Below are 12,742 nucleotides of genomic sequence, written 5' to 3'. Positions count from 1 at the left end.
TGTATTAGTCATCTTCCCTTCACCTGTGGACTTCAATGCACAACAAATCAGCTGTATGTGACTAGGCGAAACAACTTTTCCAAGCCAAACAGCCTACATCATTGTCACCGTATTAGCTGAAGTAATGTCATAGTCAGCATAACTAATAGATCTAACGCGTTAGTAAACCCAGCTACAATCATGCAGTAACGTTAGTCAGTAAGCACTTACACCGGTGGGCCCGGTGGCAATAAATTAGTAATACCAAAAGCTTACCTTGACTTGGAAGAGTTCCAGTGTGGTGTTGGAAAGTCATAGGCAGCTAGCTAACATAGCATCCCTCTGTTTGAGCGGGGTGTTTCAGTAGGCTAAACTAGCTAGCTGCATTTGTTAGCTAAGTAAGTGAAACTGAAAGTGGGAAAAAATGACAATCTTTATCGCTTGCTCTATTTCTCTCTTGCTTCTCCTTAATTGTGGAAGAAATTAATTTGTTCCAAACTGTTCAACTATTGTCTTTCTCTCTCTTTGACTCAACTACTCATCACATTTTATGCACTGCAGTGCTAACTAGCTGTAGCTTATGCTTTCAGTACCAGATTCATTCTCTGATCCTTTGATTGGGTGGACAACATGTCAGTTCATGCTGCAAAAGCTCTGATAGGCTGGAGGACATTCTCCAGACGTTGTCATAAATACTGTGTAAGTCTATGGAAGGGGGTGAGAACCGTGAGCCTCCAAGGTTTTGTATTGAAGTCAATGTACCCAGAGGAGGACAGAAGCTAGCTGTCCTCCGGGTACACCATGGTGCTACCCTACAGAGTGCTGTTAAGGCTACTGTAGACGTTCTTTGAAAAATAGTGTGTTTTAATCAGTTATTCGGTGACGTGATTATATTTAGTATAGTTTTATCTAAAAAGGATAACTTTTTAAATGTTTTACCATTTTTATTTTTAAGAAATTCACTGAGGAGGGTGGTCCTCCCGTTCCTCCTCTGAGGAGCCTCCACTGATTAGGGCCCAACGGGAGAAAACAGACTAAGACAGGGACAAATTCGATGTATTTGTCCAATAAGAACCGCTCATTTTTGTTTTCCATTGAAAAATAGTTTGCTACACTTTTAGAAAAAAAGAAAAAAGGTGCTATCTAGAACCTTAAAGGGCTCTTCGGCTGTCCCCATAGGAGAACCCTTTGAAGAACCCTTTTTTGGTTCCAGGTAGAACCATTTTGAGTTCCATGTAGAACCCTTTCCACAGAGAGTTCTACATGGAACCCAAAACAGTTCTACCTGGAACCAAAAAGGGTTCCCCTATGCGGCAGCCGAAGAACCCTTTTGATACCCTTTTTCTAAGAGAGTACGGTGTGCCCTAATGAATGTTACCCAGGCTTGCAGTCTCTCTCTCCTCATGCTGTGCTGTGCTGCTAACTGTTTACCTTGGCTCCAGTCTTCCCGCCAGAGGACTTTCAACTCAGTAGCGCTGCCCTCGGGGGTGACATGGACTCTCTTACTCACTGTCTAAATAAAGCAGCCTTAGGCGTCAGTTGCTGTGTGTGTGTATCGCTCTCTCTCTCTCTCTCTCTCTCTCTCTGTCTTTCTCTCTCGCTCACTCATTTGCTCTTTCACTCTAATTCTCTCTCTCTCTCTTTCTGTCTCTGCCAATTTAGAAAAGCACATTCAACACAGATAAGACTCTGTTACGCTGCTCAGTGACAAATACATCAGCCTATTGCACCATTCACCAAACTCCTAAAATAGGTTTGAGGCTTTGGTTTGTGTCACTTGTCAGTTCTTACTACTGATCTTCACAGCTACAGATAATTTATGGTGAAATAACATAGAGTGACTGTTGTCATGCGCATGACCCTCAACCTTAAGCACATTAATTCAGAGTAACAAATGGGAGGAGGGCCTCAGTGATGTAATGTGTTGTAAATCCTCTTAGAAAAAAAGGTGCTATCTCTAACCAAAAAGGGTTCTTCGACTGTCCCCATAGGAGAACCCTTTGAATAACCCCTTTTGGTTCGAAGTAGAACCCTTCTGCTTCTAGGTAGAACCCTTTCCACATGGAACCCAGAATAGTTCTACCTGGAACCCCAAAAAACGTTCATCCATGGGGACAGCTGCAAAGTGTACCTGGAAGACATTACTAGCCTAGGACCACTTCATAAATTCATAGACCTATAAATATTTGTTCTTATTTTAGGTTTCACACTACGTTTGATTTACATATCTAAAGAAAAGTTTGTAATTTGTCTCAGTTGCAGCAGAGCCTATTTAAAGTTTGTGTGAGGTCATTTCTGTTAAAGGCCCATTGCAGTCAAAAACGTGATTTACCTGTGTTTTATGTCTATATTTCCACACTATGAGTTTGGAATAATACTGTGAAATTGTGAAAATGATGATAAGAGCTGTTTGAAAAGACCGGCTGAAATTACAGCCTGAAATATCAGCCTGTTTTGATCGGATGGAGTTTTGGCCTGCCAATTAGTTAAAATACCAATAAGGAAGACAACTCCCACTCAGACTACCACATGACAGTCCTAGTAAAACATTTCCTTGAGAAATTGCTATTTTATAAGAAGCTATGTTTGTTTCTCGTTGACAATTTCAATTAAAAACAATCATACTAGAGTATTTAATTGTTACCCAGAAATGATTTGATATTGAGATAAATTCAAGCTGCTTTGGACCTTTAAATGGATAATGCATAACTGCAACCCCTCAGACAAAGACTGGAGGGACATTAAGCCTGCAGACACTTGCCAACTCCCTGGGCATGTGCTATCGACGAATAAAATACAAAAGATCCAAAACTGAAAAGTAAAGTTGTTTAAGATATTGAACTGGTGACATTATCAAAATAATGGATTATAATAACGTTTTCCTACACTGGTCTGCTCAAAACTAGTATCATGCAAGGGGACAGGTAGTACAAAACAATTGCCATTTTCTTAAATAAAAGTGAAATAACATTTAAATAACTTGTATCTCTAAATGATGTATCTGGCTGATGTGCAGTGCAGTCTTGAACATAGCTACACTGACACTCAATAAACTCTCCAACATCAATATGTCAAAATTGCAGCCAGATAACCTAAAGCTCAGGCATAAATCTAGCCATCTCTAAAATGTCTGTGTCTACCTATGGTATAATTTACAAGCTATATTCACTTAAATATATTTCACACTGTGACAGGCACAATACACTTGATTTAACACACACTGAAAACACTGCTAAAACCATTGTAGTGATTGCATATCGTGGTGTAAAGAAACAATTGCTGTTGTGTGTAAGAGGAAAGGCTAACTTTAATACAGAAGGAGAAAACAACTAGACCAACACTGTTTGGAAATTCAAAACCCTCAGGGATCCATTGCTGCCGTCTTTCCAACAGCTTGTCATAACATATTTCTCTTGAAGGTACCGTCTTAAAAATGTACAAACTGTAAAACACATTTTAATAAACGTTTTGTTTATTATTCCAGCATGAAGTAATATAGTGGAAATCTTCATACAAGTTCAATAAAAAAAAAAGGAAAGTAGGCTAAGGCGATTTATATTTCTGAATAACGGTAGGCTACTAGCTTTTATCGAACCTCTCTGAATCATGAGGTGAAAGAATTTAAGTGAGGAATAACACTGCCAATTTTTTTTAATGCCAATATAACAACAAATGTCAAAATATTATTCAAATATAAGGGGTTATTTACTATCACATTTTCAAAATGGTTATATGTACCTTCACAGCAAATGGCTAGATGGAGCTAAAACTCTTGCTGCAAACTCTGGCACATACCACAAAAACACTGTGATACAACGACACACCAACAACAATGTGTAGATTTCCTTCAAATATTCTAAGATGGGCAATTATTCCAAAATTCACATATCAACAGAACAATTTATTTCAAATATTGAAATAATATCATTTAAAACTGTATCAAGAATAAAACAACCAACCAAAGAAATACAAATATCCAAACAAAAAATAGGAAAACAATGTTAATAATAAACATGATATTTTTTTAAATAAATAAGTCCAGAAAAAAACTACCAGGCACTGTTTCAGCTGAACGACCCTGATGGTGAAACTGAAATGCACTTTAAAACGGCAGTTTCACAATGACCTTCAGATTCATTCCACCGAAATTGACATTCCCCAGAGAGCTCGAGGAATTTGTCTGGCCCTAAAATGGATCCACTGAGAGTTCTGCTGAGCGAGGCGCCATTCACACCCCTGCTGGAGGAGAGGGAGACATACAGTATGATCTGTGTATTGAATGGGAAAGTCATATTTCTACTTCAAAAGTTGAAAGTCAGGAACATGTACTGTAGAGCTTTTGACATGTTTTGAGTAAAAATACAAGGGCACATTTGTATTCCACTTTTTGTTGCGTGTTGAGTCAAACCAAAATCAACAGTGATTTGTCATATAAGGTCATTATGTCTTGAAACCAGTGAAAGGTTTTTTTCTACCTACATATGGATTTTTTCACGTCACTGAAACATAACTCTTGGCATAAATCACTCTTTTAAGATTATTCTCAATTGAAGCTACATTGACTCATTTTGTTTTATGACAGTCTACAGTTGGTTGTAGGAACAGCCATTACTCTTTTATCAACCAAAAACTTATTAGGGGCAATTTATCAATTCCGCATCTGTTTGTCCATATAGCAACATTACATTATTTTATGTTGACCTCATTTAGCCTTTTCATTTGATTTTTGTCAAATTTTATATGAACATAAAATACATCAGTAAATGTATACTGTTTCTACCAGTTAGGTAGTCTTTGTTACAGCCAGATAATATTGCAGCAGTTTTGTATTGTAACAAAAATATGCATCTGTAAAATAATTGTGGGTGCCATTCATTCAAACAGTACTTAGCTAGCTGTTGTACATGTGTCAACGATTTTGCGGACATGTTATCTCTTTTTTATCCTCGCCTAAATAAAAAAACACTTCTACCAATTTCTTAAAAAATAGTACCATAAAGTGAAGAGTATTTTAATTTAATCTGTAGGATTGAATTATTTGCGAATTGAGTTAATAATTAAAAACAAAAACTGACCGACATAGGATGTCGCAGTCTTTGATACCCTGTTTAAAACCAAGAGTTTCAGTCAGATACAGTAAGAGCTATCAGTGGAAAAACGTGCAGATTTACGATCACTGGTAACAACTACTAACTCAACAAGAGAGAAGGAAATACAAAAGTATATTAAAAAACGAAGATATAAGATTTTTTTTGTTTCAGTTCTACTCTATATCCATATCTTTATTTAACAATCATAGTCATATTTTCAACAATGGAAGATTAATAAATACTTTCTCTTGATTCAGGAAGGTTGTCTTGGTAACTTGATAGCTTGATTCCAGTTGCAAAAAAATGATAATCAAAATGTCCTCTGTATGCATGGTTGCGCTTTTCTCAAGCACTAATATCCAATTAACCACTTTTGTCTTGAGTGGGGGAATCCATATCATTATGTACAGGTTTCTTCATTTCAGACATTCTATCCACCTCCATAGCTGAGAGAGAGAGAGCGAGAGAGACAGAGACAGAGACAGAGAGAACAGCAGGTCGGTGTGGAACGCATCCGAACTGCAGAGTAACAAGAATGCATCAACAGGCCTCCTCTCACATATTTCCCTTTCTGTTAAGGCACTACGGTTTTCTCATATCATTCTGGAAATCAATCCCAAATATTCCACAGACGTTTCAAACTTGCGTGGGGGGGGGGGGGGGGGGGGCTGTCTCTGTCCAACTGTTGTTAGGTGGGAAGTAGGAAACAGACCCAGAACCATCCGGGCACAGAATATTTCCACCATGCAGCAGCAGGACATCCAGAGAGAGAGAGAGAGAGGATAGTGTGGTGGGTTCCATCCCCAGCTCGTGACTCAGGCAAGAGCCATGGGGCACCAGGACTCTCCCCTGACGGAGCCGGCTATGTCTGGAGACTGGGTAAGGCCCACGCTGGTGTAGAGACTATCCTGGCCTGGGTACTTCACGATGGCAGAGCCATCAGAGCCTGAGCCATCCGCTGGGCCACTCAGGACAGCGGACTGGACCTGGAATAGGACAGAGAAATGTTAGTCACAGATTCAAAAGAAATGACTGGGTCTTTCCACAAAATAAGTGCCTTTTTGCGTCCCTTTGATATTTTTTACTAGAAATTGTGCACCAATATTGAATTTTAAAAGCCTGGTATATTACATGTATAATTCAATAAATTACATGAACCCTGTTACGTGAACTGAACACTCGTTTTTAATATGGTGAAACTATTCTTAAAACATTTAAATAAGAAACATTGAACATCTAATAGTCAATAGTGTAAAAGCCGGTGAGCTGGTTTTACTATTTTTGGCAATTTTCTGGTGTTTTGTGGCAGAAAACTGATCGGTTGGAGCATAACACATCAACACTCTTAACCATAGATAGACAAGTTAGACATGTTTTAGCACATTTTATTCACTTCTTTAAGCTTGAATTCAATTGCTGCTCCCTGTTGCACACAACAAGCTTCCATTCCTCCTGTCACAAGGGGATTTAAGGCTGATTTAAGATGAAATCTTCAACCATGTTATGTCAACCCTGTTACTTTATTTGCCACTTAATAGGCACTCACCATAGTATGTTTTTATATACAATCTTGAGATGGGAAAATGTATTTTTCATTAAGTTGAACATGTGCTCTTAATGACAGAATGTAAAAATTTGGCGAAATCAAACTTTTTTGGACCAAGTTACATTTCTTAAAAGGCACTGAATCGGTGGAACGACCCTAATATTCTCCATGGGTTTTCTATAGTCACAGCCAGGGCTTCCAGAAGCCTATCAATGATAAATCTTCATTTGTAACTGCTAAAATGGATATACACTGAGTGTACAAAACATTAAGAACACCTTCCTAATCTTGAGTTTTGCCCTCAGAACAGTCTCAATGAGTGGTGGACCATTCTTGATACACACGGGAAACTGTTGTGTGTGGAGAAACCAAGCAAAACTGCAGTTCGTGATACAAACCGGTGCGCCCGGGCACCTACTACCATACCCCATTCAAAGGCACTTAAATATTTTGTCTTGCCCATCTACCCTCTGAATGGCACACATACACAATCCATGTCTCAGTTGTCTCAAGGCTTAAAAATCCTTCTTTAGAGAACAAGTGACATCAGATTTCACCTGGTCAGTCTGTCATGGAAAGAACAGGTGTTCATAATGTTTTGTACACTCAGTGTATAGGCCTATATGCAGTGAATCTCCACATTATTATAGCAAACCGGCCCGTTTATCAAATGATAGGAACAGACAAATGTCATTAATAAAATGTACTTTAAATAGCCCTATAATATTGTTTCATTTGGAACAAAATCAGAGACTATGTTTTAGGACAAAATTCCCGAAGAGCATCATCTCTGAGAAATGCAGACCACTTCCCAGAACCCATTAGAGACAGCCTTTAAATACCTCTGAAGACACCAGATACAGTAGGCTACAACCCACATACCATATGACTCAATACTTTTGAATCCAGTATTGTCAGGTCGGTATTATTGCTATCACGAACATATAAGATGAAAGTGTATTATTAGCCTGCCTGCTCCTACATTTGTCAACAGTATTCAGTCAAAAGAATACCAATTAGTGCAATAAATAAAACGATAAAATCATATTTTAAATATATATATATATTTTCTTTTTAAGTAAAAGTGTGTCTATCCTACCAAAACCGTAGACTTATATTTGACGCTAACTGAAATGTGTGGGAAGAATTCAGCCGTGCATAATTTCTTACACAAGACATATCCGAGGAGGGGACAACAGTAGAATCTCAATTGCAAACGACCCTGAGTCCGTTTTTATAACACACGCGGCCTATCCCGCACCTGAATATTCGTTTTCTTTTTGAATACGCTATATCAAAATATGGATCGTTCTTATTAACCCTGGCACCTGCGTGTTGGGAGAGCTGTCCTTCGAGCAGTCTTCAGAGTTGGAAGAAGACGTCGACGTCGGAGTCATGGCGACTGAATTACTATTTCCTGTGGTAAAATGATTTTTAAAAGTATATATATATATATAAAGAGAACCATAAAAGTTAAGTATTTCAATTATACAACAGAGAGAGAGAGAGAGAGGGATCTGCTTACCAGAGGATCCCTTGGTTTTGTTCAAAGTCTTAGGTTTTCTTTTCCTCGTCTGAATTCCCTCTTTCTTCATGGCGAGCGGCCGAGGTACCTGCAAAAATAACGACTACATTAGTCTGTCATGTTTTTTGGTTACACGTTTTGTCAATGTATGAAAACATGTACATTGTCCTTTAAACATAAACTTTATTAATAATAAATATAATTTATTAGGCAGACTGAATACACTGATCCCGTTTAATATTGTTCTCCATAGTCATCGAAACAATTACGCACGGTAATTAGGCACGTGTCAGTTACAATATTCTCTGCATTTGTCGAACATGAAGTTAATAAAAAGGGGTAACTTGTGACATAATGTAAAGATTGTGTCTTACTCCATGTAATTTTGTGTAGAGCCCACATGCGTTGCAGACCGGTTCTCCTTCTGCGTTTCTGCGCCACAAGGTGGTTGTGCTCGTCTGACAGTTGGCGCAGGAGAGGCCGATTCGCCGGGATGATGACTGGGAAAAGGCAATATATAAACAACGATAAACACACTGGAACATAAAGATATGAAGCTACGATTAAGCAAAGGTAAACGCGTGCTGTAAACGTGGAATGGAGAGATGTCTGAGCCCGCGGCTAGGCTACCTGACTAATGGAATCTTTGGCTGTGATCCAAGCACTTGAATTCATCATTGGATATGAAGGGCATGGATATTCCTCTCTTATGACTTATGACTCTCTTTCTGTTATCTGCACTAATTTCCGAACAATAATATTGGTCATATTCATGTCATCCATTTAACTGGCAGTTACGTTCAGCTTATTACCATGAATTTAATTGTCAGGGAGTTCGTGGAAAAAAGGCATCAGTCGTTTGTTAGTGTGCGTAATAACTGCGTAATGGCGCCAGGAGAATGTGTGTTTGAAAAGTATTTTTTTCCCTCACGTAGCCTCTGTACACTTGTTGACCCTGACTAAATTACCTATATGACAGCCAGAATTACCTTGTTAATATATGAACGCTGGCTAAACTGAGGGTGCAATAAAATGGTCTACCGTTTAAGCGAATTGTTTGTCCCAAAAAATCATCATAAGGAGTATAGAGATCTGAGGTGATAACCTTAAGCCATTGCTTTAAATAAATAGACAGGAAATTGAGTGGTTAAGTAGTCCCCTGAGCGTGTTCTGCTTACCATCCGCTTCTGTGGTTTAATTAATGGCCGGCTGAGTCCATTCATTTTGCTGTACAGGCCGCAGGCGTTGCAGAGAAAGTGGCCCGTGCCATCGCGTCTCCAAAGCGGCGTTGAGATGGAGCCGCAGTTGACGCATTCCCTGCTCTCTCCCAGGTCGTCGAGAATATCTGCGGGAAACAGATAGGCAATACACCAATCACTTACATGACACTTCAGAGAGGTGCTTGGGCATTAAAAGAGCCATGATTTTTCTTAGGCTTAATTGAGCACCTGTCTTGAAATATGTTATTGTATATTGTAAAAAAAAAAAAATGTTATTTTTTAATGATTATTCACCATTATTTACAAAATGAGGTATATTCTAGGCATATGTGATAGCAAATTAAGATTATACATTCAATACACAAGGTGACTGCACTTTTGACTGTACTTTAGCTATTTTATCTATATCTAATGCATTAAGTTACTTTAAGAAACTCAAAATGTTTCCATACTAGTTTTATATGTGCAGTCAGAGGGTGTAATCAACAATGTATTTATTTTAGTTACACCAATAAAAATATCAAAATATGATAGGCTTAGACGTCGTTATAAAACATTTGATATCAGGGATAGGCCTAAACTTTAATTCATTCAACAAATGCATTGATAATAGCCTATGTAACTAATATATAGCCTACACTCTTAGAAAAAGGGTTTCGGATAGAACCAAAAAGGGTTATATTTCTTGCTTCATTTATGGCAACCCTAAAGGTTCTATATAGAACCATTTTGTAGGGTTCTTTGATCAGAACCCCATCAGAACCCCAGGGGTTCTTCACTGAACCAAAATTGGGGTTCTACCAACCTTTAGGGTTGCCATATATGAAGCAAGTATAGAACCCTTTTTGATTCTATCCAGAACCTTTTTTACTAAGAGTGTAGCGCTCCCGAGTGGCGCAGCGGTCTAAGGCACTGCATTTCAGTGCAAGGGGCGACACTACAGACACCCTGCTTTGAATCCAAGCTGTATCACAACCGGTCTTCATTGGGACTTCCATAGGGCGGCGCACAATTGGCCCAGCGTCATCCGGGTTTTGCCGGTGTAGGCCGTCATTGCAAATACGATTTTTTTCTTAACTGACTTGCCAAGTTAAATAAATAATAAATATAGCCTAATTAACTTGCTATTCTAAAATGGAACCTATTTACCATGTCTTACCATTACTATAAAACATGTATTTTACCTCCGATAATTTCCTTAACCAAATTGAATTAGAATTTATTGGGGCCATTAGACCTAAACACTTGTAATCGTAAATTATCATCACATTATTTCACCCATGCCCTTGTTGCTTAGATTTTTTTGGAATGGTTATTTTTATTATTATACCATGCGTTAAACAGCTATTCGATACATGTCATATCAGCACTAAAGTTCTCACTCAATTAATCAGCTTTCTTCGATACTTTGGGGAATAGTAAGCCTACCTCCATTGGGTCCTCGAATCGTCAAGGGCGCACCTCTGCTTTGCAAAGTGTGCAACATGGTGTTATCGAATGGTCCTCCAGGCCAAGGCGAGGACAACTGGGATAGCTGCGGTCCGACATACGGGGAGTAGGGACTGGCGTAGGATCCACCGAGGGACCGCGGGAGGCCGTACTGGTCTCGACTGCCCACATTCAGCGGGTTACTGTAGCCGTTATCCCTGGACGCTACGTTGTTCAATGGCGGGCTTGGAGGGTAATGGAAACGGTTGGATGTATGAGGACTCCCGGTGCTGTAGGAGGGACTCTCCGGAGTAGACTGCGACCAGACTGAATGGCTTGTGACCGCATGACTGGGCTGTGCCGACCCGCTGGCTTGCAAATAAGGGAGGCTGGATATCATGGGTCCCACCCGGGAGCTCGGTACATACACTGGAGAGTTGGGGTTGGAGTGCATATAGCCCCCAGAGGGCGAGTCGTACCCCGCCTGGCTCTGGTGGGCCGCCGCGATGGCTAGTGTTTGATACATGTCGCTGGGGTCGACGATAAGGCCCCCCTTGTGGTGCGGGTGCGCTCCACTCGAGATGATTAGTTTGTTGCCCTGGTCTAAATCCGTGAACAGCGTGATGTCCTCTGTGGTGGGCAGGGCAGTGTTGTTGTTATGGTGTCCGTGTCCGAAGTGAACGTAGGAGTGTAGAGATGGTCTACCTGGCCCCTCGTCGCGCCGGTGTCCCACTAAGTCAAGTTGATCGGTTGTCGGCGGTGACCTGAGTCCCTCCGAGTCGTGCGCGTGGCCGTGACTGTCCTGACCGCCGTGTAAGTAGCTCTGTTCAGCCGGTGACCCTGGGCTGCTGGACACTTCTTGCTTGACCATGGACCAGCTGTTTTCGCCCAGGTCCATCCAGGATCACTTTCCATACACCGTTGGGCTAGAAAATCGTGAGGGTGTTGTCTGCCCTGGGAATGAGAGAGAATATGTTGTTATCAAGATCAAGTAGGCTAAAAGGGTCTATCATATTGTAAATTGTTAACTTAAAACAGGTCCTTGGGCGTCATGTAACTATTTCTGGTATCATAAAGGATCTATGAGATGAGGTAATCAAATCTTATTACAATCTCAAATATTCTTCCCAAAGATTTGGTCCAAATAGTTACATTTGAGTTACCTTTCAAGCGATACTATTAATTTGCAAGAAACATGTCATCCCCCATGATAACAATGTCATATCAATTCCATAGCTTACCCTCTGGGAAACTGCGTAATACAAACCCAACATAGCCCTTGATGTGGGGCTTGGTTTCATTTTGAAACGTATTCGCGCAATTTTGAGTACATGACACAAAATTATAGGCGAAAGGCTAGGTTACTTAGCACACAATACTCGATCCTCACTATTAAAACTATATGATGGTTATAAACTAATAGTTAAGACATGTTTGGCAATACCACCTAAGGTATTAATCCATTAGAAATGTAGGCACACCGCGCGCTCTGACCGGAGGAGTTGAATCCATCCGTGTCAAAACCCTGTCCTCCCCTCTCGAGATAGCCTCTTCATAATTACAAAAAACCACACACCGTTACAGATAGGAACAAAATGCAATATATCTTTGGAGCAAAGCGATAACCGCTTGATAAGACGCATAACAGATAAGACCCAAGAGGCAGGGTAATTGTGACAAACCAATACCCCAAATGATTTAGGTTCTGCGCAACTGGCACCCAGGAGCACGATCACTGAAACCAGATGTTTTACCAAGACTGGACTGAAACATAGAAGACAAAAGAGGAGAGGAAGGATTATTCACCACACACCTACTCGTTCTGTGCCATCGGTCGCTCGTTGAAGTTTCCTATAGTGTGTGGGTCGTAGCTGGTCTCTGGGAAGATAGGAATGAAAGCGTTAGCCTACTGCGCGCGTGACGAGGTTTTTAGAGAGGAGGCGCTTCTCGAGGC

The 12,742-nt window shown here is 40.1% G+C and overlaps 1 protein-coding gene across 5 annotated transcripts; it reads right to left on the bottom strand.

Annotated features, from left to right (window-relative positions):
* Window positions 1–3,433: 3,433 nt before the first annotated feature.
* LOC139559595 (GATA-binding factor 6-B-like) lies at window positions 3,434–12,713 on the bottom strand. 5 transcript variants are annotated; one of them, XM_071375726.1, is made up of 7 exons: window positions 12,602–12,713; window positions 10,789–11,742; window positions 9,319–9,485; window positions 8,515–8,640; window positions 8,141–8,228; window positions 7,944–8,032; window positions 3,434–6,055 (listed from the first exon to the last, which is right to left on the bottom strand). In XM_071375726.1, the coding sequence occupies exons 2-7, from the start codon at window positions 11,684–11,686 to the stop codon at window positions 5,885–5,887; spliced, it is 1,539 nt and encodes a 512-aa protein (XP_071231827.1). In that variant the 5' UTR covers window positions 11,687–11,742; window positions 12,602–12,713; the 3' UTR covers window positions 3,434–5,884. The 5 variants fall into 5 exon arrangements, with proteins under 5 accessions (XP_071231827.1, XP_071231823.1, XP_071231824.1 ...); XM_071375722.1 differs by having other exon boundaries at window positions 7,944–8,228; XM_071375723.1 differs by having other exon boundaries at window positions 7,944–8,228; window positions 12,606–12,704.
* Between the last annotated feature and the right edge of the window lie 29 nt (window positions 12,714–12,742).

This window comes from Salvelinus alpinus, chromosome 30 (genome assembly GCF_045679555.1).
Source record: "Salvelinus alpinus chromosome 30, SLU_Salpinus.1, whole genome shotgun sequence".
Lineage (NCBI taxonomy): Eukaryota > Metazoa > Chordata > Actinopteri > Salmoniformes > Salmonidae > Salvelinus > Salvelinus alpinus.
Note: the sequence above shows the minus strand (reverse complement) of the source record. Positions and strands in the feature narration are given on the sequence as shown.